The sequence below is a fragment of the Mustela lutreola genome, chromosome 2 (assembly GCF_030435805.1).
Source record: "Mustela lutreola isolate mMusLut2 chromosome 2, mMusLut2.pri, whole genome shotgun sequence".
Taxonomy (NCBI): domain Eukaryota; kingdom Metazoa; phylum Chordata; class Mammalia; order Carnivora; family Mustelidae; genus Mustela; species Mustela lutreola.
The window spans coordinates 58991385-59015893 of NC_081291.1; the positions used below are offsets into that span (position 1 = coordinate 58991385).

At 48.0% G+C, this 24509-nt stretch overlaps 1 protein-coding gene across 1 annotated transcript in view; it reads right to left on the reverse strand.

Moving 5' to 3' along the window:
• The window catches only part of PODXL2 (podocalyxin like 2), a 36093-nt gene extending 11972 nt beyond the window's left edge, over positions 1-24121 (reverse strand). The window contains exons 1-4 of the mRNA XM_059161920.1: positions 23999-24121; positions 17809-18087; positions 1944-2746; positions 1112-1186 (exon numbers count right to left, since the gene is read on the reverse strand). Of these exons, the coding sequence (XP_059017903.1) occupies positions 1112-1186; positions 1944-2746; positions 17809-18087; positions 23999-24068 (1227 nt within the window). The 5' untranslated portion in view covers positions 24069-24121. The remainder of the gene's footprint in view (positions 1-1111; positions 1187-1943; positions 2747-17808; positions 18088-23998) is intronic.
• Positions 24122-24509: the final 388 nt, after the last annotated feature.

Here is a 24509-nt window from a genome sequence, read left to right on the forward strand (position 1 = left end):
CTCTTGAATAGGCAGCATGGGTTACCTTCTGAAGGGAGGATGAAAATGGTTCTAAAAATAGGAGAACTGTTTGAGAGGCTATTTAAGAAGCAGCTGGATCCCTAATTCCTCTTCCTAGCACTGTAGAGCTGACAAATGTCCCTGCCCCCTGGCAGAAGCCTGGAAATTGATTCTGCAAAGAGGGTAAAAGAGAGGCCCTCTGACCCAGAGGACATGGGGCCCACTGTGGTAGGGGGCTCTTGCTCAAAGAGGGAGTAAATGAATTTGTCTGTGCTCTATGAATTTGCCCTAACACTGAGGTGCCAAGCCCTCTCCCCACCCTGCCTCCCAGAACACTGACAACCAGCCCTTTATGCTCCCAGTAGGACAGACATTCCTTTTTCAAAGAATCTAGTCGCCCAAGAGGAAGGACCTAAAAATGTTGACATTAAAAACTCAAATGGCCCAGCCAGTCCACCCTCCTGAGAAGTCAGTTAATAAACCCCACTCCAAGCTCAAAGCTTCATACCAGCTTGTTGATGGCCCTCCTTAAATAGCTCTGAAAGAACCTACCAGACATCTGGGGAGCAAAGGCAAGTGAGAAAACCAAGGCCAAAACCAACAAATAAGGAAAGCAACTTTTTAAAGACAGTTTCAATATGTTCCAGGCGATAAGACATTGCACACGTGAACAAAACTATTCCTTGAGGGCTCTTGGGTGTCTCAGTGGGTTAAAGCCTCTGCCTTTGGCTGAGGTCATGATCCCAGGGTCCTGGCATCGAGTCCCGCATCGCTCTCTGCTCAGCAGGGAGCCTGCTTCTCTGTCTCTCTCTGCCTGCCTCTCTTCCTACTTGTGATCTCTGTCAAATAAATAAATAGAATCTAAAAAAAAAACCCCCCCCACACACAAAAAACCTATTCCTTGAAATTAAACAGAGTAGGGCAAGAATAAAAGAGCCCTTAGGAATTTAAACATATGAAGGCACTCCTCTTTTAGACTTGGGTGGGGGCTGGCTCCTCCCCTGGTTTAGGCTAGGCCCCTCCCCACGCCTAGCATGCTCCCCTCTGCCCAGGTTTGGCCACACACCCCCTCCCATCCTTCTCCGTGGCCCCCGCCTAGCTCGGCACTCACACAGTCTATGTTCTCCGTCATGTTCAGAATGATGTAGTTCTTCCCAGCCAGATTGCTCCAGTCTTTGCAGATCACCTGGACAGTGAGACCAAAAGAAGGGCCACAGTTACAAAGGCTTGACAAGGAAAGGCAACTGGAGAAAGCACAGATGGAAACCCTTTGAGAAGCCGGATGGGAAGGCCAGCTGCAGGTCTGTGACAGCTAGGTGGGGGTCAACAGCCTCTGCAGGGTGGCAAGCTCCAGCCACAGGCTCACAAACGCAGATGTCTCTAGGGATCACACTGAGGATGTCTTCAATGAGAGGAGGGGCCTGACAGGGCTTTGCCCGAGCTACAGGCCTTCAGTGGCAACATTGTGGGGGTTTCACGTGCCCTAGGCCAAAGGAAAACAGGCCTGAAGGCCAGATGCACAGGCTGACAATTTGGGACTCCCCTTCCCTTCTCTCCCTTCCCAGGTGCGAACACTGGCCCCAGGCGTGTGTGCTGGGCAGGGGTGAGGAGGAGAGCAGAGGGCAACTGCACATCCAGGGTGGGTGTGAAGATGGGGGGTGGGTCAGGCGGTGGGAAGGCCACGGGAGGCAGCAGTAGCACTGAACGAGGCCAAGCTAGGGAAGCTGAGCTCTTCCAAGAGCTTTGTGTGTTAAGTGTGGTGAGAACACCCGTACAGGGCTGTGAGGTGTGCATCCCAAAAGTTCTGCTGGTGTTCTACGTGCTATCCAAGGGCCTCCCACCTCAGCCTGGCAGACCTTCCCATCCCCACTGTGCAGCCAGGGGATGACCAGACCCCTTAGAGAAAGGTGCTGCCAAATGGCCTTCATGTGTTCTCACTTTACCTGAGTAGAATCCCAGGGTATTCTGGACTGGGCTTCGGCGGCCTGTCCTTCTTGGGGCTGCTGGCCAAGGTCTTCTTGCCCCAAAGTAGCAGAGGAAGGGGTCAGTTCCACATCTCGGGGGGCTAGGGGGAAAGATGCTGAGGTTCCAGGGTAAAGGGGATCTTCATCTGGGCTCTCAGCCCCACTGGGAGCTTCTGTTTGGGGAAATGATGCCAAGGACGGCGCCTCCTCTTGCTTCCCAGTCAGCCCCACTGCTCCCACAGTGGCCTCCTCGCTTGCTTCCCGAGGGGCCTCAAACTCTACCCCATGCCCCTCGGTTGGCAGCATTGTGCCCCCTGCCTCCTGGCTGATGAAGTCCTGACCCCCCAGGGTCACTGTACTCGGGGTGACTGCAGGAGGTGACAGGCTGGGCTCCATGCTGCTCCCCACTTCCACACCTGAGGAGGCCTGGTCCCCAGATTCTTCATGCCTGTGTTTGGCAGCCCCTGGCATCTGGCTGCTGCTGGTGGGAGAAAAGCTGTGGACCTGAGTATGGGCTTCTTCTTGGGATCCGTTCACAGGCAGGAGCTCCTCTTCTTCCTCTTCCTCTTCCTCTTCCTTCTCTATCTCCTCCTTCTCCCTCTCTTCCTCCTCCTCTTCCTCCTCTTCCTCCTCCTCCTCTTCCTCTTCTCCAGGAGCCATATGCCATGGTGGCTCCACCAGGTTCATCTTGGGCAAGGGAGAGGGCAGACTCGGCACCTCTTGACCCTGGCTGGTGTCTTCTATTGGACCCGCTTTCTCAGTCAAGTCTGGAAAGACGTAATCTAAGGACAGAGACAGAAACCTCATTTGCTAGTTTCATCATCCATCACTGATCTGTTCAGTATTCACAGAGCAGATGACATAAAGCAACCATGAGACCCACAGGGGGACAGCAGGGAGTCGGATTACCAGTCCTTTTGGAAAGAAGTGGGAAATAAAGCTAGACAGTGAGGGTCAGGGGTGGGGCAGACTATGGGAGAGACGAGGGCCAGGCTAGTCCTTCTTTCCTTCATGACGAAAATGACACAAATCTGCCACTAAAATTCTGTGAATACAGGAACGTATAAAGTAGAAAGAAAGTGTTTATGATCGCACCCCTGGGAGATAGCCCTCGTTAACAGTCCATGACAAGAAGTTAACATCTCTATGGTTCTTACAATGCATTTGTGTTTCCTCTTCTGGGGATTTTGCCAAGAAGACCCCAGACAAGCCATTAGAAAAGGGTCCCTTTATCTCTTTCGCAGTGGGTTGTAATGGGAGGCCTCTTGGTAAAACCCTCAATGAGGTCTGAGAACCTTCTGATCACAGAGACAGACAAGACACAGAGATCATGACCATTGTTCCTAAACTGTGCTCTTTTGCTGAGATTTAGGCCCTGGCTGGGAAATAAAAAAAAGATATCAGGAGAGCTCAACAGAGCCCACCAGCTGAGCCCAGAGCCTCCCAGAATGGAGGGGGTCACTGTTGGCAATGACAGGGAATTTTTATCCTTCCTGCCATTCCTGGGAACCATATCTCGAAATGCGGGACTTAGGAGGCCTCCTGGACAAGCAGGACTTGTTCTGGTTTTGCAGTGAACCCTAGGCCTCTTCAGGGTAACAACATAGGAAACTCATGGGCCTGTTCGGTTGGGAGATTCTTCAAAATACTAGAAGTGATTTCTAGGTAGCAACTTTAATTGGCTGCCATTTTGTTGCAAAATAAGTATCAAAGGCTATTTTAAAATACTCTTTAGACCTGAGAGGCAGTTTAAAGTAGTGAACAGGGCCTCCTCCTTCAAAATTTCTATCAAGTGATAGAATGGCTTCTCAACTGTCAAATTAAAGTTTTAAAGGTTTAGATAAATTTCTGGGAATATGGAAAGCGGATGAGATCACAAGAACAAATTAACCATTCAGCCAATACAAACACCAGGAAAGATACTGGAGAAGAGAGGCCCTCTTCCCAGCAGAATTAAGGAGAGAGAGCAACTATGGGAACAGCAAGAACACAGAACATTCAGGTAATGGAAGATAATTTTTAAATTCCAGTTAATATCTCAGAGAGATCAAAAGATATTGTCTCCCTAAAATAAGAACAGGGTAATAAGAGAATCAAGTAATCTCTTAAAGAAGAAGAAGAAGAAGAATGAGAAGGAGAAGGAGAAGGAGAAGAAGAAGGGAAAAAGGTTTGTGGAAACTGAAATTAAATTGTCAAAATATAAAAATTCAATAGAACAGCTGGAAGAAAAAAAGTCAAGGAAAAGCCTCAAGAGCAAAAGTAAAAGGACAAGATAGAAAAGTTAAAAAATACAGATGACCAGTGCAAGAGATCTAATATCTAACTATTCCAAAAAGAGAAGAACCCTTAAAACGGAAAGAATAAATAACCAAACAAAGAAGAAAATTTCCCATATCTCACAGTGGGAATCTTTACATTGAAAGGGCATATAATTGAGGTAAGTGATAAAAGACTCACACCTAACCTCATTCTCATATTTCAGAATTCTAAAGAGCAATATAAGATCCTAAAAGTTCTCAGAGAAAGAACAGGTTAACCTATAAAGTAATAATCAAATTATCTCCAAGCTTCTAATTCATAACACTAGATTGCAGGAAGCTGAATTGAAAATGCATTCAGAACTCTGAAATGACTGTATTTTGAACCTGGTATTTTATACCCAACTAAAGTGGGTATAAATGTGATTACAAAATACAGACATTTTCATATATTCAAAAGACTTAAAAGTTTTTCAATCCACAGATTCTGAGAAAGTACTTAAGGAAGTTCTCCAAGAAATCCAAAGAAGACATGGAATCAAGAAACATGAGAGGAAGTCATAAAAATAAATCTCTTGAAGGAAGCTGTGCAATGGGCCTAGAGAACAAGCATTCAAATTAGAACATGGATCTATATAGCTCTGAGAGTTATTACAAAAAGAAAAATCGATTCCCTATTAAGAAAAAGTATAATTTTTTGAAGCTGAATGATCTTAGTGATAATTATAATAATTAAATCATAATTATATAATATTATATATTAAATTATAATCTTTAACTGAATAATCAAATATCATTTAAACAAATAAATGAATATTTATTTAAATGAATAATTAAAATATTCTACCCAATCTACTTTTGTTAAGTGTACTCTTTTTGAGCAGAAGTGATTGGTGACTTAACATCTTCCTCTCCCCAGCCCCTGCACACACTCTGTAGGGAAGCTTACCTGTTCCCTACACAAAGCAGCCATGGTGTTCAGGGGAGAGGTATGTTTCTGGAACAGAGACCACAGAATACTGTGGAGACCCACATCAGCCTCTGATACTGCACAATCTAGTATCACCTTTAAAAATATCAAAGAATGATCAAAATTCACAGGATATTGGGGGAAAGCCAGGCTCATGAAGAAGCATGAAGGAGAGAAAGCAAAGCAACTCACTTCTGAGAGAAGAGTTAATCTAGTAAACAAAGAAAACTTAGAAACATTTCTTATTAACATCTGTAGAGAGACTCGAGGAAATTACACCCATAAAACAAGTTTATAAAAGAATAGAAGTATTTTACTTCAATAGAAGTAAGCACTTTTTAATAGATCTGTTTACAATCGAAATACGATGCATAAAAACATAATTGGAATGGACAGGATGGCCACTTGACAGGAAGATGATATAATAGCACACCACATGGATGCTGGGGAAATGGACATATACAACCCCTTACAGGCACGAGATTTTAGGGCTAGAAGATTGCCCTGACAGAAATGTGCAAGAATTTGATGACAGAGGGGACAAATGAAAGCAGAGAAAGAGTTGGGGTCTTGCTGCAATGTTCTGGGAGAGATAAACACAGATGATGACATTGGAATGAGGAGAGAACAGGTTCAAGAGATGACCCCAGGAGCACCTGGGTGGCTCAGTCAGTTAAGCGGCTGCCTTTGGCTCAGGTCATGATCCCAAGGGTCCTGGGATCCAACCCCGTGTCAGGCTCTCTGCTCAGCAGAGAGCCTGCTTCTCCCTCTCCCTCTACCTGCCGCTCTGTCTACTTGTGCTCTATCTGTGTCAAATAAATAGATAAAATCTTTAAAAAAAAAAAAAAAGAAAAGAAAGATGATAAATCAAAGTGAATCAAGGGTAGACTTGATACCCTATGTGCACTGGCTGACTAACAGGAAGAAGGGGGCACTCTGGCTAAAGGTGGGGGCAGCCATGCCCATAGCAGAAATGGTCTAGTCTAGAGGCAAAGTGCATAGAAATCCCTTAACAATATGTATTAGGTAAACCCTTGACTGCCAGCTTGCCTCCTGAACCCATGACCTGCCCACTTAGGGAGAGAAAAGAGCCTCTAAGGGCACAAATTGCCCTTCATTAGGCTCCCTACTGTGTGATCACTCCAAGATAGACAGCCCCTAACTCATCCTTTCTCAGCGAGTTCATGGATTCCAAAGACTTTATCTATTTCCTCCTCTGCTAAAGACTCCCAAATTTACATCACCCACCAGGCCTTGGCCTTCTCCAGCTCTGTGGTTTCCCGAGACTTGACAAATCAGTAAACGCCACACCCTGAACGCAGACTCAGCAGGATTTTTTCCCACTTTTTTTTTTTTTAAACCACCTCCCAGCATCCAGAGTTACTCCTTCTTCTCTTATTGTGTGATCTTGGTCCCACTACTAATCAGCAGTGTGCCCTTGGACATGTGCTTGACATTCCTGTGTCTCGTTTTCCTTCTCTATAAGATAACAACAGTACCTAGCACCCAGGGCTGTGGTCAGGAGGCACTGAGATAAAACCTGGACACAGCCCACACTACACAGCAAATGCGTGATTGATTTTAAGTATTCCTCTATCTCCTCCTCCTTCTTATTATCATTAAATTTTTATATGGTAAAATCGTAAGGGGAAAAATGGCACCATTTTGGAAGTCAGCTCCACAGGCTGACAGATAGGATAAGTGGCTGTATGATAAATAAATCAACGTGAATCAAGGGAAGAGGGAAGGGCAGGGAAGGACAAGCCTAGATATGAACTGAATATCAGAAAGGTCTCTTACACAGAAACAAGAAATTAATGGGAGACCCAGTGGGGGCGCAGACTGTGAACCAGAGGTGTGGTGGGAAGTGGAAGGTGAGCAGGCGGGGGACAGACACAAGGGGGACAAAAATGGGGGTGCCAGGGGTGCCTGGGTGGCTCAGTGGGTTAAAGCCTCTGCCTTCAGCTCAGGTCATGATCCCAGAGTCCTGGGATGGAGCCCCACATAGGGCTCTCTGCTCAGCAGGGAGCCTGCTTCCCTTCCTCTCTCTCTCTGCCTGCCTCTCTGCCTACTTGTGATCCCTGTTTGTCAAATAAATAAATAAAATCTTAAAAAAAAAAAAAAAGAAAAGAAAAGAAAATGGGGATGCCAGAAGAGTGGGGAATGAGACGGGATCCAAACATGAATGTGAACTGACCAGTAAAGAAGCCATGTTCAGTCCAAGAAGAGAACCATAGTCTGCTTAACTGAGAAAGATACAACAGTACTTCTGTGCCATCCCTGCCAAAAATGTAGACCCTGAGTCATGGGGAAACAAGAGACAAAACTGAGGGGTAGTCTACAAAATAACTAGCCTATCTCTTTCAAAACTGTTGGGGTCATGAAAGACAAAGACTGGAGGATTTTCCAGAATAAAAATGACTAATGAGCCATGACAACAAACACAGTACCTGATTTTAGACTGGACAGTGAACTATACAAAATAATTTTGTTTTCTTTTGCTACAGCAGACACCAGGGGGGTGGGGGAGTGGCAAGTTTGAACAGAGTTTGTCATCATATAGTAGTATTGTGTCCGTGTCAATTTCCTGATGGTCACTGTACTGTGATTCTGTAAGAGAATGTCTCTGTTCTTAAGAAATGGACACTGAAGTATGCAGTGTAAGTAAAGGGGCACTGTGTCTGCAAGCTACTATCAAATGGTTCAGAAAGAAATTGTATGTTCATAAGCACATACACATGTTTGGTAAAATATTAACAGTGAGGGAATCTGAGTGAAGGGTGTATGGGAATTATTCTTGCAAATCTTCTGTAAATTTGAAATTATATTTTAAATAAGGAATTACACAGAGAGAGAGCCCACATCACTTTAAGTACTGGCTAGTGAAAATGCCAGGGCCACCAGAAGAGAAGTGAAACGTGGCAGGGGAGACAGAGCAGGCCATCCTGAACTAGGAGCTTCCAAAAGCTCCAGGAGGAAGGAACACAGTTGCTGTGAGAGGCGAACAGTCTCCGTGGACGGGGAAGAATGTGTTTTTCCCATTCTGGTGTCCAGGGAAGGAGACCAGGCTTCCAGAGACTTGTGACACTGGCCTGGGAGAGGAAGCTGGGGCAGTCATTTTGGAGAGGAGGATAACGGGGTAAACTGGCAATGGAGGAAGAGAAGGATAGCAGGGGAACGGAGCAGGAAAAGGAGAGGTTTATGGGAAAGGATGGCTCCACAGTGGGGGAGGCACAAAGGGCCTGGCAAGGCAGGTGGCTGCCCCAGCCCCTGGTCTCCCAGTGCAGTGACAGCAGTATGTCCTGAGCCCTGTCCATGGCTGTCACCGACAACTATGACTCCACATGGCGTGAGCCTGTTCTGCTTAGTGCCCTAGACTTTGCTTCGTAGCCCATCTATTTCAGCATCTGGAGTCAGGGCAGGCAGGGGTCCACACACCCTGAAACCTGTCTGGGACGAAGGCATACCAGCAGGGCACTCGCCACACCCCCCACATCTGGTACAAGCAGAGATGCCCAGGAGACACAGTTAAGACAGCAGGAAAGTCGGTCAAAACCCCAGGAAGATAGTGACAGTTGGGACACTAAAAAGAGGTGAGAGGTGCCTCACAGCTCAGACCCTCCAGAGGGAGCTCCAGCCTGGCCTCAAAGCATGGGAGGTCAGGAAGTGACTGCACTGCAAGGACACCGCAAGGTCTCACCTCGCCATCGGTGAGCTGCAGAGGAACGCCTGGGACCTCCACCAACCTCTTCCTCCTGCCTCCACAGCGTCCCTCCCTGAACGCAGGGCGGCAGCTCTGTGAAGGTGTAGTACCCCCTGGTGGCTTACATTGGAAACGACATCTTCCCAACCACCCCACACCCTCAAAGGAAACCAGGCTTCCAAAGGACACAGACTTCCTTTTACAGTTGAGGAAAAGTGAAGCTCACAGAGGCGAGGACACTTGCTCTAAATTGTGAAACTACACTTATCACAGCTGTAAAGTTGTAAAACCCAGGCTTGTGCGTGGTTAGCCAGTCTTTCCAGACAGACCTGCTCCGTTAGGCCAATGCCCAGACTCGGCTTCAGACACAGGGGGAGGAGCAAACTGACAGGGGAGCATCCTCTCTCCCCCTCCATCTGCACCACAAGCCATGGCCCATCTCTTAGAAGCTGGGCGTGGATCACCAGACTAGTTGACAAGTAAGGGCTCAAGGCGCAGCTTCAAGGTTCTACAGGCAGGGGCTAGAATGCTGGCTAACCAGCTTCTAGGCCCGCCTACCACCCCCTGGGACCTTGAGGCTGAGGTGAAATGACATAATGCATTCAGATCAGCTCTCCCAGAAGGCCTGCTCTTCTCCCTCAAGCCATATCTTCAAGTCACACTGCTATCACACTCCACATGCCCCAGCTCACTGCAGATGAATCCGCGGGCACGTGTTCCTACAATGGGACTCTACTGGATGCCCTACAACCTTCAAGGACCTAGGATTCTAGCTCAAGAAGGGACCTGGGAGGGGTGCCTGGGTGGCTCAGTGGATTAAGCCTCTGCCTTTGGCTCAGGTCATGATCTCCTGGTCCTGGGATCAAGTTCCGCATCAGGCTCTCTGCTTGGCAGGGAGCCTGCTTCCTCCTCTCTCTCTCTGCCTGCCTCTGACTACTTGCAATCTCTCTCTGTCAAATAAATAAATAAAATCTTTAAAAAAAAAAAAAAAAAGAAGGGACCTGGGAGGTCATCTGGACAGGAGATGGCTAAGTCTAGGTAAGGTGGGCTGCCACCCTCTTCGAGAATATACCTCCTTAGAGAGGCATTTCTGTGTTGGTGGCTTTTGTTTTCTCCCCAAATTCCTTAAACCCAACTGCTGTGGTTCCTGTACAACTTTAGCCCATTTCTGTTTTGTCTATTTACGTTAGAAACTTCTGGGAAGCATCTCCCTCGGGATAAAAACCTACGTATTTTCTCAGTTGTTCCAATTTAGCCTCCTTTGCCTGGGGCTCGACAACTGGGATTATCCCTCATTCTCAGCCCCCTCTCCCTGTCATTCTTCATGTCTTGTGGAAACTCTGGATTCGCCACACAGTTGTTCCAGTGGTCACAAAATCAGCAGAGTAGGTACACAGTAAATATTTGCTGAGTGAGCTGCTGAAAAGTGAACAAGATTCATGGGCGACAAGCTAGCTTATGCGAGCTGGAAAGTAAGGTTTCCGGACTCAGGCAGCACGGTCTGAATTTAACACAGCACTCAAGCTGCTCTCTCCCCATTGGAGGTGATCTTGTGGCTTGGAGGCAGCAGGAGGCCACCCTGATGAAGCTCCAGACCTTTGGACAGCTTGGATTCTCCCGGCTTTTTCTTTTTCTTTTAATCTCACTCTGGGGGCTGGCTTTTGTTCCCTAAATAGATCGTGTTGCATTTTCTCCCTCCTGTGTTTCATCGGTTTTGTTAAGTCTCTTTCTCCAGCTTATCAAGGTCACACTAGACTTTGTTTCTGCCTTCCGAGGTTGCCATAATCTCATGGATGACCCCTGGCATCCACTGAAATATTAATGAACCGACTCCCCTGCTTAAGATGTGAAATTAAGACAGGCACCAAGCCAGCGGCCTTGGAAGATCACGTAAATGTCCTTTTCGCTTAATGTCAAATCACTGAAAATTGCCCCCCTGAGTGCAACACTCAAGCCAGTTATTCAACTCAGTGTTGATACGAAAACCCTCACAAAATTCACAACAGACTGGCATAAAAAGGAAGCGCAAGGGGAGAAGCTTTCAGTATAATTAAAAATGACTTTTTAATGGTCAACCTCAGTAGTCATCAAAGAAATGTAAATTAAACATGATGATACAGTTTTGGGGGTGCCAACCTGACAATATACGTATATATTTAAAGATAATACCGAGTATTGGATGAGTGCAGGAAACAGGCACTCCATCTGCTACTGATGGAAATGGAAATCAGGCCACATTGGGGGTGGGGGAGCTTAATACATATGAAAAGCTTTAAGAAGAGACATTCTGAACCTGTCATTTCACTCCTTGAAATACACGCTAAGGAAACAATGAGGATGCTGGTAAGGACTTGGTTTCAAGGATTCCCATCATGGCGCAGTTTGCAGAACAAGACTGGGGACCATCCAGCGCTCAGGCGGCAGGCCACTGTCCGAAAGGGCGGTGGCTGGGCCAGGCTTGGAAGACTACTCCTGCCTTAACAGTGAGGGCAGACAGCTCCCTTAGCTGGCTTGGAGAGACACTGGAAAGTGAAACAGCAGAACCTGTGCACTGTAATTCCATTTTTAAAAAGGCGTATTTTATGTATTTCCCATGTAGGAAAAATTCCCAGAAAGATACATGCCAAAATGTTAACATTTGCCAATTCTGGCTGATGGGATTAGGAGTGGTTTTTACTTTCCTCTTTTCTGCATTTTCGGATTTTCACATAACAATACTTATTACTAGTGTAAAACAAAAGTACAGTTTCTTGTGGGCATCTAGGTGTAAGTGCTTCTGTCAGCTGGTCTTCTTAGCAAACATGCCTGATGCGTGTGCTGTGACCCCCAAATCATTCAACAGCAGGTATGGTATCAATGCATAGGAGCCATTTCCAGGTCCCAGCAGACTGGCTTTGATGATCTGCTTTCTACAAAATTCTTCACAGGCAATAATAATTCAAGGGGTCTAATCAATGATTTTACATGGAGGGGTAGCAGATCTTAAAGCAGAAATCTCAAATTTGAGATTTCACTCTGCAGCCCATTACCTGTGTGATTTAGTGCCAGGTTTAAACCTCTCTGAGCTGGTTTCCTTAGTTATAAAACAGGGATCCTAACAATGCCTGCTTTTACAGTTTTCATCAGGCTGCTGTGAGGTTAAAAAAATGATGTGAAAATGAAATATATAATAATATAAGTACTCATGAATGTTCTTTTATGCCCAACCAACCATCATTTGGCATGTACTTCCCTCCTCTTGGTACAGGAGTATGGGGCACTACCTCCTGGCTTCAAGGGGTGCTCAAGAGCTAGTACAGACCAGAAAACCCAGTCCCTCTGGCCTCAGGATTGGGTCATAGATAGGCTCATGACACAGGAAAGACAAACAAGTTTCCATCTGAGACTTTTCCAGAAGTGCTGGGGAAGCACAGTTCTCTCTCTGCTGCGGCTGCTGAGTGAAAGAAAGGACACTGGAGTGACTGGAGTGGAGGGCTCTCTGAGCCACCGCACAGGGACAACGTGCCTGAGAATGAAGCCAGCCAGGGAAAGCTAGGCCTGATGGAGGAAGACAGTGTCTATGCCCCATTTCAATATTTGGATCCCAACCTGCCTAGCTTATGCAGTTACTGAGCCAATCAACACCCTCTTTTTACACAGGGCTGTCAGCATGTTTGAGTTGGGTTTCTAGAACTTGCCGACCCTAAAGAGTTGTTGCTTTTCTTGTAGAACACTAATTAGTAGCTTGTTCACTAGGAAAATTAAAATCGCATGCAGAGAATTTCATTAAGGATATCGGAGAATGAAAGGGTGGAGGGTGACAGGAGAGACAGCTTTGGGATGAGTGGGTAACCCGGGAAAGTGTTCTTAATCATTAACAATCTTATCTGAATTATTTGATCGGGTCTTAAGTTGGCTTGATGCTAGTTGGTAAAGGGCTGATCTACATTCTACTTCTTTGCCCCTACTTTGCTGAGATCACTCTTCTCACCTGGAATGTCAGAAAACCGTAATGTTTTAAATCTGGAGAAGGCTTCAGTCTATCATTCCTCACTTACAGAGGAGAGATTGAAGCCAAGATCAGACAAGGAACATGCGCTCAAGGTCACATCCCTCATCATCAGCCGAGCAGAAAGACCAGTGCCTGTTTTTGCTGTGGGACCTCAGGATCGTCACTGTAGAAGGAAGGCTCTAGCTCTGGCTCTTCTAGGTCCAGCAAACTAGCAATGAAAAATATAGCAAAGTACTTGTGACAACAAAGCACACTGGTTTCCTTTCTAACACACGCTATCTCTGTGCTCCTACAGTGGGTCACTAGGCCCAGGTGCTCAGGAGCCACTGATTCCAGACTCAGCTCTGCTGTACACAAGCTATGTAGCCTTGGGCAAAGCTCTTACTCTCTCCAGGCCTGGGTTTCAGCATCTGTGAAGCAGTGACAACTCCTGCCTGTGGACCCTACAGACTGCACAGAGTTGTAAAGTTCAAATGAGCTAATCACAGAGAATATTCTAAGGAAAAAAATGGTAATATTTACTATGTAAAATACAAGACATTACTGCTATTCTCTAATAAATAATTGAGCTGAGAGGCATAGGTTGCATAGAAAGAGCCAAGACTATGGAGTCTGGAAACTTGGGTTTGATTCCTGGTTCTTACACTTGGTAGCTGGGCTGTTATGCAAACTCCTGGAGCCTCAAGTTTGTTCACTGATCAAATGGGAGTAACAATATATACTTGTTTCTGTTGAGATTAAATGAGATAGTATACAGAAACACCTAGCATGGAGCCTGGCACACACTAGGTGTTCATGTATGGGTTGGTGTCATAATTAATAAAAGGGTATAGGGTCTGAGATTAGGCCCATCCACCACCTGGCTTTCAGCAGTCATTGCTCTTGGACATGGATGCAGCCATGTCCCCATGGGCTGTTAGAACAGCACTTTGCATGGTCACTCTGACCTCTGGACACACTCTTCCTCCAGGCAGGCCCTTTGAAGTTTCCTTGGGTCTCCTCTAACCTGAGGGACAAACCCAAAGAGGCAATGCCCTCTTTCCTTCCAGAGAACACTAGATGGAAGCCTCTGACTTTTAGGGTCAGGAGCAGAAGCAGGCAGAGGGGGCTGGCACATACTGTCCTCTCTGGGCTTCCTCCCCCTACAAAGGAGCCTCACACCTGGAACACGCTCTGTCTCTGGGATGACCTCACACCATATTATCAAGGTACCATGAGGATGCAGAAGCAGAAACAACTAGTTTCACGTCAGGGCCACTAAGCTCACGGAGATGCCCCTCTAGGCAGATGACTTAGAAGAAGGCACTCCTTCCACCTGGCCTGACTGCGTGAGTAGCATGCAGGCCTGACTTGAGCCCTAGCTCCCCTGCTCGGCAAGGCACCCCTGGACAGGGCACCATGCGCACAACCACGTGCAGTGCAGTCCTGCCCACTTGGTAGAGATCCAAAGGCCTCTCAGAAGCTATGTCTTCTGAGCTAGGTGCTGCAGGATGATGACAAGTCTGCCTGGCAGCTGGGATGGAGAAGAGCGCTCCAGGCAGATGGGACAGGAGGAAGGGTACCACAGGCTCAGGGAACAGGCCTGAGAACACACGGATCCTTGATCCAGCTCTGTCTCATACCAAGTGCGACCTTGTTAAAGCACTTAGCTTCCCTGTGCCTCAGTCCCGCATTCACCAGTGATAATAGGCTAGTGAACTGAGGCTTGCAGGAGTAGGGAAGGAGATGAGGCCAAGGGGCTGGGCCAGAGCATTAAGAACACTTTCTGCAGTACTAAGATGTTTCACTTTTATCCTGTGGGTACTGTGTTTTCACAAATTGCCTCGGAGGTGTACAGAGAAGAGACTGACCCAAGGAAAGGTAAGGGCCCCATGGGAAGGTGAGAGATGTGGAAGCCTGGGAAAAGCGGCCTTCCTCACTCTCCCTCCTCCAGGGCTCTCACCCGTTCTTCGTGCAGGGCATCTGAGTCCCCATCTCACAGTTGTTCGGGGTGTAGAGCAGAGAAGAGGAGACAGACCACGCTATAGAGCCAGCACAAGGAGGAGAACAGATGCCAAGTGCCAGTGACAGAACACGTATTCGATGACTTTCTATTTTCACTATTAAGAGACGCAGAGAGGTGAATGGGAGAAGAAGAGAGAGGAAAAGGAGGGAAAGGGAAGTGAGAGGCAAAGAAAATGAGTTCAGCAAAGCCTCAGGGCCAACCCACTGTGATCCTGAGGAAGGTCCTAGGCTCAGCACTGTGGCTTTCTTGGCTAAGGCCCTTGGAATGACTGCTTGTCTTAGACTAGATTCTCAAGGGTCTTTCCAGAGAAAGACCCAAGCACATCTAATTGTCTAGTGCTTCTTTTCCGACAGGGGGATAGATTTATCAGCCTATTCTGCTGCGGTAACAGGCTAGCTTAATGGGGGAAATGAACTAAATCCCTATCTTATACCACATACCAAAGTAAATTACTGCTAGAATAAAGAGTTAAATGTAAAAATTTAATGTTAAAAAAAATAGAGGAAATAAAGGTACATATATCTCAGGGAGGGAAAGGATTTTTCTAAACATAAAGCAAAGAAAAACATAAAAACATTTCAAAAGAAAGACTGTGACGTTTGTAAAAAAAAAAAAACTAATATATGTCAAAAATTACTATAATAACAAAAGTAATTGATAAACTGGAAAAATGTTTTCTATACACATCAGAGAATGTATTCCTTTTATGTGAGGATTGGTACAGTGATAAAAATAATTAAAACCCCAATAGAAAAAAATGGAAAAGCAATGATACGTAATACAGAGTACATAGAAGTACCAAGCGCTGTACTGGGAGTGTTCAATGAACCACTGCATTTAAACCTCACAACCCTATGATACTATTTTCTGGATGGGGAAACAGGCTCAGGTTGCTCCTTGCCAAAAATCACATAGCCGTTAGGTGTTGGTGCTGAAACATTGGGATCTGCCTGACCCCAGAGCCTGATTTCATTATACTATGCCTCAAATCGGAGAGGACCATAAGAGGTCAGAATACGTACATACATACATACATACATACACACACACACATGTTAACATTCCCTGGCAATCAAAAGCCATTATAATTTCCCTATCAAGTTGACCAAGATTTCTAAATGACAAAACGCAGTGGTGAGGAGGGTCCAACAACCTGCCCCTCATTCCACCTCCGGTGGGAATGCAACCTGGAAAGATCTTCCTCAAGGCTGGTTTGGAAATATTTAACAAAAGCCCGTGGAAAGATTCCTATTCTTTGTGCCAGACATGTTCCATCCCCTCCAGATCGTCTCTCTACCCTTCTCTACCCTGTCCTCTGCCCTGAGAGATGGACCCTGGGAGTTACTGCAACAGGCCAAGTGTCCCTGCTTCCCGACCAGACTCCCCGAAAGAGGCAGGGGAAGAGAGATTGACAGGGATCCTGGCAGAAGATAGGAGGAGAGGGGGTCAGGTACTTCCTCCCCTGGTTTCTCCCCTGCTGGGTCACAGCTCTTGCCAGGATCACTTGCTTGCCAGCACTCTCTGTCCCTCCTGGTTCCTTTCATCCATCTCTCCCTCCATCCCTTTGGGTGTAGGAAAACTGAGTGCTCTGCTGCCCAGGACCCAGGACTCCTCTGTGGTTGGCCTATCTCTTACCCATACCTTTCTAAGTTCCTTATTCTATAAATAAACTCTCTCTGGGTTATCTCAGTTTGGTCATATCTTCTTTTTCCATCTAGGACGCCGAATGATACATCTTTACACCTAGAATTTTATTCTAGAAATGTATCATGAGGAGACAATCAGAGACATGTAAAAATATATGATGATAGTTTCAGCAGCATTAAAACTGGGAACAACCTAAATATTCAACAATAGGGAGCTGGTTTTAAACCTGTGATGAGCCACATGACGAAATACTACATAGTCACTAACAATCAGATTTAAAAAGAGTATTCAATTATGTGGAAATACATTTATTAAATATTTTAAGTGAAAATATTATGATCCCAATTTGGCACGTAAAAGGGACTACAAGGATGTATCCCAAACTATGACTAGTGATTCTCTTTTTGTTGTGAGGTTACGGGTGACTTTCATTTCCTTCTTTGCATCTTTTGTATTTTCTACAATTTCCAAGTACTATTTTCATAATTAGAGGACACAAACCCAAAATATTATACATGCTAAAGAGAAAAATTCAAACTGCGTTCTATAACAGCCTGCCCCCATATGCACGGGCAGGCACACACACAATGTGGCACCTGGCATTTACAAACAGGCTCCTGCTGGCCAAGAACGTGCACAGTTGCTGAAGCCAGGAGCATGGCCAATGTGCTTCACCGTATCTGCATCCAGCTCCTAACTGCATGCATTCCAGCTTGGGCTCTGGCCCCAGGTGGCTGGCCCACATAGGTCCATCAGCCATGCTCTGGAAACTAGCTCTGGGGCATGACTGAGAGAAGGGTGGTGCCTTGATCTGGGGTCAGAGAGACCTCAGGAGGGGTACAGGAACCTTCAACAGGAACAACATAGCACAGCAGGGGATGAACCCCTAGACCTTGGGAAGCCCTGGCTTGGATCATGGCTGAGCAGATGAGCAGCTGATGAATTTAAGGATGCTCTCAACCCCTCTGAGCAGTGGTTTTGCATGTTTACATGGGGGGAAAGTTACCTTCCCAGGCTGTTGCATTCTATGGTGTTACATGAGAGCAGAACATGGGCTCCCTAAACAGCAGCAAACATTAAAGAGAAAAGAGCCTCGGGGACCAGTAAGACACCAGGGGTCCCAGAGACTTGGCTCTGGTGGCACATAAAAGCTGGCAGGGAGAGACAAGAGATAGGATTTGAGCAAGGAAACGGTCCTCTGGCATTTTGCCTAGCCAGCCTCCCTCCCAGCTGCACCCAGGTGCACCCAGTCTCAGGTAAGAAAAGCTACCTGCAGTGGGTCCCAGGTCCAGACTGGAGTCATTCAGCGCCTCCTCCTCTTCCCAGAAGTACTGTGGCGGCTGCAGAATGCGTGACTCTTCGCTCTCTTCACTGGGGAAACCCGAGCCTGGGGCTCCCAGGCCTGCTCCCAGTCCCATGGCCTCACTGGGCTCCTCCGAGTCCAGCGGCTCCAGACCCGTGGGCGGCAGGAGATCCAGCAAGGAGGTGGAGGTGAGGCCCTCTGGGCCAGGCTCATCAGACCCTGCTGCACACGTGCCCAGGGACGCTCCTGCACAGACATGAAAGCCGGATGGTTAGAAGAGGCCAGAAAGGCAAGACTGGCATACGGTTAGGACACGCCTCCAACAGCAAAGAACACAGGGGTGCCTGTGGGGACTTGGGGGGAGACACTCCTGACATCCGGGGCTGCCGGGGGATTCTGAGATGCTGTTCTCACTCCACAAAGGCCGAGCTGTTCAGCCCTCCCGGTGGCAGGACCAAAGGCAAGCCCGAGGGAGATGGGCCGGAGAGCGTCATTAGACTCAGCACCGGCTTGACAGTAGCAGCAGGGGTAGTATTTGTTCACTCAGAAAAGGCCACCAGTGGCCACCTTCACTACAGCTGTGCTGGGCTGCAGCGGGCACAGATGCAGTGAAGAACAAGTCCCTCCTCTGAAAGACCTCGTGTGCGTACTGGTCCCCAGGCATCTGTCCTAAGCTGAACATTTTCCAAAAGTGCATTAAGAATGAGATTCGGATGTCAGCAATCCGATCTCCTGAACAGTCTCTAAAGACTAGGTGAGACCACAGGTCAGATTCAGCCAGCATTGGTCCTAACATCTTTGTTTAGCATCTTGGATCCCTCTTTCCTAATTTATAAAACAAATGAACAAAACCCAATAAATTAAAGGGCATCTTTCTTGCATCTCTCACTTCCATTCACTGAGAAGAGGAAGACCGCCCTATGGGCCAGCTTCACACCTTAAGTACTAGCTTAATCACACAAATACTACTAACTTGTTCTATGTCTTCTGGAAAATTGCTTAAAACCTCTGGGTCTATCTCCTCATCCTTAAAAATAAGGAAGGTGGTTAAAATGATCTCCAAGTTCTCTTTTCCAAGACTAACATTCAGTGATACGATCAAGAGTTATATCCTGCTCTCCCCCGTTGCACATCGGGCCCCGGCCTGAATAGTTCATGGAAAACTTTCATGATGTTTAGAATAAAAAGTGAGAGCTAACACTATTTGTGCTTCATGCTCCATGCTCCGCATGGTCTGAATCTGAAGCTTCACAACTGCCTTCTGCTGTTGTGATAGGCCCTAAGCTTGGCACCCGAAGCGTGGTGGAGACCCCGCGAGTTATGTGTGCATGGTCAGGCGACACGGTACCTCGAATACAGCATCTGACCGAAAGGAGAGCCCCAAGGGAAAGGGGCTTAACACAGTTAAAAGTTGTGTGGATGAGGATAAACAGGTCTTGATCTCAAACACAGGAGGACGGTCTAGTAGAGAGAGCTTGGGCCAGGGAAACAGGTTTGGGTTCTGGCTTCCCTGGGGGAGCTGCTCTGGGTAAGCTACTTCACCAGGGGCCCCAGGTTCCTCATTGGTAAAGCAAAAATTCCACAGCCCTCAGGAAGGCAGGGGCCTCAAAGGAGGGCAGCTCCATGCAGACCGTGCCATAATGAGCAGACTGCATTCCAGAAATCTAAATATTATTATCCTTTATAAAGAACAGAGAACTGGGATGTTCTTGGCCAGGAAAAAAGAACATGCAAGAGAGACAACGGTCAGTATCTTCAAATATATTAAAATAAAAGGTTGATGTGAGTCATAGAAATCAGAGTTATTTTATGAGACTTCAAAAACAAAAACAAAACAAAACAAAACAAAACCAGGACTAATGGGTGGAAACGTGGGACAGCATGCAAGCTTCAAAAAACCTTTAACCAAAAACAGGTAATGCCTAGGGCCACCTGCCCCCACCCGCCCAGCTGCTGCTTCTGCTTCCAGTCCCTGCTTCTGAGAAGCTCTCCCTGGTATTCCCAGTGTAGGCTAGGCACCACACTTAGTACCATAGCCTTCTGAACCAATCCCTGCACTTTTCTCTCAAACTGGAGCTGGCCATCTATGGCCTCCTTCCCTCACTCTGTATGCCTCGTGTCTGAGTCAACTTGGTCAGCCCAGTGCCTTGACAGACTCTGAAATATGACAGGAACACAACAGGTATTTGAATAAATAACCCTCTTGTTTCACAGACGAAATAAGGGAGAGCTCGGGACCGTAAGGTCACAATCACACAGCCAGTTAATAGAAGTGCTTTCTCCCCTCAAAAATGAGCACGGTTTGAAAAGTGTAGTCTAAATTTTAAATGTGATACCAGCAGATACAACTGTAGAAGTGGCACCCCCAAGACTGGGGGAGCCAAATGCAATAAACTTACCTGAAAAAAACTCATGCAGTCCACAGAGAAAAAAAGTCAATTGACAAGAAATGTTTGTAATAATTAAATAAACATTTTACAGATCTCTAGGTCACCTGAGCAGCCAATCTTTGAAAAAGTCATTGGGTGAAAATCTGTAACTACATGAACCAGTCTCTAGCGGGTACCTTGGGAAAGACATTATGTCAGCCTCTTTAGAAAAGTACAAACTAGTTTTATTTAGGAATTCTTGGGATTTTAGCCTCTGGAGGCTCAAAGTTGCATTGCCTCTTCAAAACCGGAGTGTTGCCTCTCTTGGAGCTGAACTGGGGCCTGGTGGGAGAGAAGTCACTCCCTTCTAGGCCCTGGGCCTTCTCTCCACAGTGGCATGGATCTTGAGGAAACTGTGTGAACCCTCTCAAGGAAAGTCTGACCAGCAGTCCTGTTGATTTCCCACTTCTGGAAATCAAATACTGTGTAGTCAGTGAAGCTCCCTGTTCAGAAAACTGCAGTCTGTGGAATTCCCTGGGACCACTCCCTACCATTTCCACAATGAGGCGAGTTTCTCCATTTTCTGGAACTCTCTCCTCCACCTGTCAGGCAGAGACACCACCATCTCCTTCCACCTCCTCCTCCCTCCTTCTCTTCCTTTCTCAAACTTCTGATATGAATGAACAGAAATTTTGATAATCTTGCCAAAAAGCTATTGTGAAAAAAGGAATCTGGGTCCTCACTCTTCTCCAGTAAACAGTTCCATTTTCTTGAACTTCTTTGTCCCTGTGATGGTTATTTTTTCTTTATATAGACCTTGATATTTTCAAAAGCCTAGCAATGGATAATTATTTAGTAACTGTAAGAGCTTGCTTATTTTCCAACTTGCCTACCAAAATAGTAGCTGAGCCCTAAGCATTCTGTGTATAATTGCTTTTACACTTAATAATTAATCTGCCTTAACTGAGACTCCATCTGATTTAAAATTTCAGATTTATACTCTTTGTGACTGATTCTTTTTTCCTTTTAAAGACTTACTTATCTTTGGGGTGCCTGGGTGGCTTAGTGGGTTAAAGCCTCTGCCTTCTGCTCAGGTTATGATCCCAGAGTCCTGGGATCAAGCTCTGCATTGGGCTCTCTGCTTAGCGGGGAGCCTGCTTCCCCCTCTCTCTCTGCCTGCCTCTCTGCCTGCTTGTGATCTCTGTCAGTCAAATAAATAAATAAATAAATAAAATCTTTAAAGACTTACTTATCTTCAGAGAGAGGGCACACTAGCACATGGGGAGGGGGGCAGCAGGAGAGGGAGAGAGAATCTCAAGCAGATGCCATGCTGAACATGGAGCCCGACACAGGGCTTGATGTCACAGAATCACAACCTGAGCTGACAGCAAAAGGTGGACACCCAGGCGCCCCTGATTTTCTTTTGTTCTCCTCTAGCATCTATAATTTTCTGATATTTCATCACTCCCAACAGAAAGAGGGAGAGAAAAAGAAGGCATGTGAAAAGGATTTGGTGACCAGCCTCAAAGAACTGAAAACCTGACCCAAACTCAGAAAAAGAGGCAGAGGAAGCAGGTTTCTATCTCAGGGGATAAAAAAAACAAGGCCTTAGTAATCCGCATGTTTTATCTCCCCTGCAATCTGCTCCTGATCCAAACATCCCTTTCTGATTTCCACCATCCACTACACCCCCATCCTTCTCCTCATCAGCAGCTTTGAAGTACAGCTCTCCCTAAGCCCTTGCCAGACATCAATACGGGGGCTGCCCGGCAGCATCTGCCACACAGCCCCCACACCCGTAAGTGTCAGCTACAACAGAAATTGTCTAGCACAATCACCCTACCACATACACACTCACACTAGTGTGCATGTCTGGATAATCTGAGAAGCAATGCCCAAGCGCTCTTGAAAGTTTTCTACAGAAAGGTGTATAAAAAAAAGACGTACTACCAGAGACATATGTGTCACCAAGAGGTAAGTAATAATGTACACCACAAAGTGTGTACGGGAGGGAGGAGTTGGGAGGGAACACAGAAGGAGTAAAGCTGCCCACAGTCATCCATGCCTAGCCACAGCTGGACATGGGTCCCGCCACACGCTGCTTGCCAGTTCTGGTATGGCTGTTGCACAAAGAAAGAGCAAACTAATCAATATTTAATTTATTTGTTGAATCTCACCTCTTCCAGAGACGATTCAAGCTATGCAAACATAGACATAGATGTGTGTGAGCACATGAGACAAATGCCATTGGACATACTTCTGTGCACACACTTAGGTCCTTACCCATCCCTGGACTGATGGTGGAGAAAAAGTACCCCCTGCTGAACTGAGCCTTCCTAGGACAAGCTCAGGTGCAAGAGATCCCTTTCCCTGTCCAGTCATTTTCCCTGGGATTCTGTCACTATGGGCCCATGGCAATGGCCCATCTCACTGCCACTGTCAAGCAAAGACTGCTCTCTCCTCTCGGGCAGAGACCCTTCAAAGGCCTCTCCTTCGTCACAAAGATGCACATCTGTGCCTGTGTCTTTGGGGGTTAACCTCACAGGAGGTGACTAAGTAGCCAGTGTCCCTGGTCAACTCCCACATACACACACACGTTATACTCCTGCATGTCCATCAGAAGTGGAATCACTCAAGGCCATCTGATGAGTGAACACATACACTATATACACACATGCATGCACACACTCATTCCGGTGTGTCTCTCTACCAACACCAATTAGCAATTGCCCCTTAATATGCACTCGTTGCATACCGTCCCCTTTCTGCTGTGTCCGGCACATGGAGAAGCTGTTCAGTCATGTCCTTATTTGACCCACTCCTGCAGACAGCACTTCTACCCACCCGCATTCAGTGGTGGTGGCCTGTCTGGGAGGCTGCCACATACCTTGTGACCACCCGCCAGCAAACACCTGAATCCCATGTATCCCCCTGGGAAGCTTCCAGCAGGCTCTGACACAGGCACATCTATTTCACACCTGCCCCCCACACGGAGCCTGTCATCACCCACACACTGCCCTTGGGCACTGCTGAACTAAAACCACATCTCAGAGTGTCTCTCACACCCATCCCTGCGTGGCAGCTGCGCAGGAGCTATCCAGCAGTGTCACTGTCACAAGCAGAGACCTGGGTGCTGTCATACCCCCTCTTTGTCAGCTCCTAATAAAGTTGCCCAGCACAGTCTAGACAGCCATTCGCAATGACACACCCCTCCTCCTGTCCGGTAGCACCATACGCGCGTAAACACACACCCCTCATTGTCGCAGCAGCTGTGTGTACGGCTCTTTGGCACTTTCCCCCTCGGAGCCGCAAGACACTGGCGCCCACGCTCACTGTAGTGACCCCACGGGACCTGTAAATGCCGCCTCCCCATCCCTGAGTGGCTATCGCGGGACTGGCAGCCAGGGTCTGTCCTCCTCTCGCTCGTGCTCCCGCCCTCTCCAAACGCCCCCCGAACAGAGCCCCCAGGGAGCGCGTGCAGCGCGCCCGCCACCACACTCCTGAGTGTGTGTGTGTGTGTGTGTGTGCGCGCGCGCGCGCGCACACGTACGCCCCCGCGCCGGGGACCGCTTTCACACGAGGCACACGCCATGGCCCCACGCCCCCCGCCCTGGGAGCGCGCGTGTCGCGGACGGCGCAGCAGCCCAGCCGAGCCCCGCGCTCCCGCGCCTCGCGCGCCGGCCCCTTTGTTGGCGGCCGGGGAGCTGTCCAGCACCGCGGCCCGCCGTCACTGCCGCCACCCGCCGGCCCCGGCCCCGCGGCCGCCCGCCCGCGCAGCGCGCACTCACCCCCGGCCAGCAGCAGCAGCAACGGCGGCAGGAGCGGCGGCAGCCGGGCGGCCAGCAGCAGCCAACCCATGGTGCAGCCGTCGCCGCCCGCAGCCGCAGCGGCGCGGCGCCTCGGCCGGCGTCAGGGGCCGCGCGGGCGGAGGCGGCGGCGCGCGCCCGCCCCATTGGCCCGCGTGGCCGTCACTCACCCCCGGCCCCGCCCGGCCGCGTGCCGCGGGCGCGCCCCCGCGAAGACGAGGCGGGCGCGCGGGCGGCCGCCCCTCTTCTTGGGCCCGGGCGCCCGGCCGGCCAATCAGCACCGCAGAGGCCTGTAGGGGCGGGGCCGCGGCTGCGACCGCCTGGAGGTCCCGGCCTCGCACCTCGCGACTTCAGGAGCTGCGGCCACCTGCCTGAGGTGCCGCAACGGAGGAGGGAACGCCAGAGCCATCTAGTTATCCATTCCCCTGGAAACATTTCCTGAGCGCCCAAAAGGCAGCGGAGGGTCACTTGCATGGAAGGACACTGATCAGAG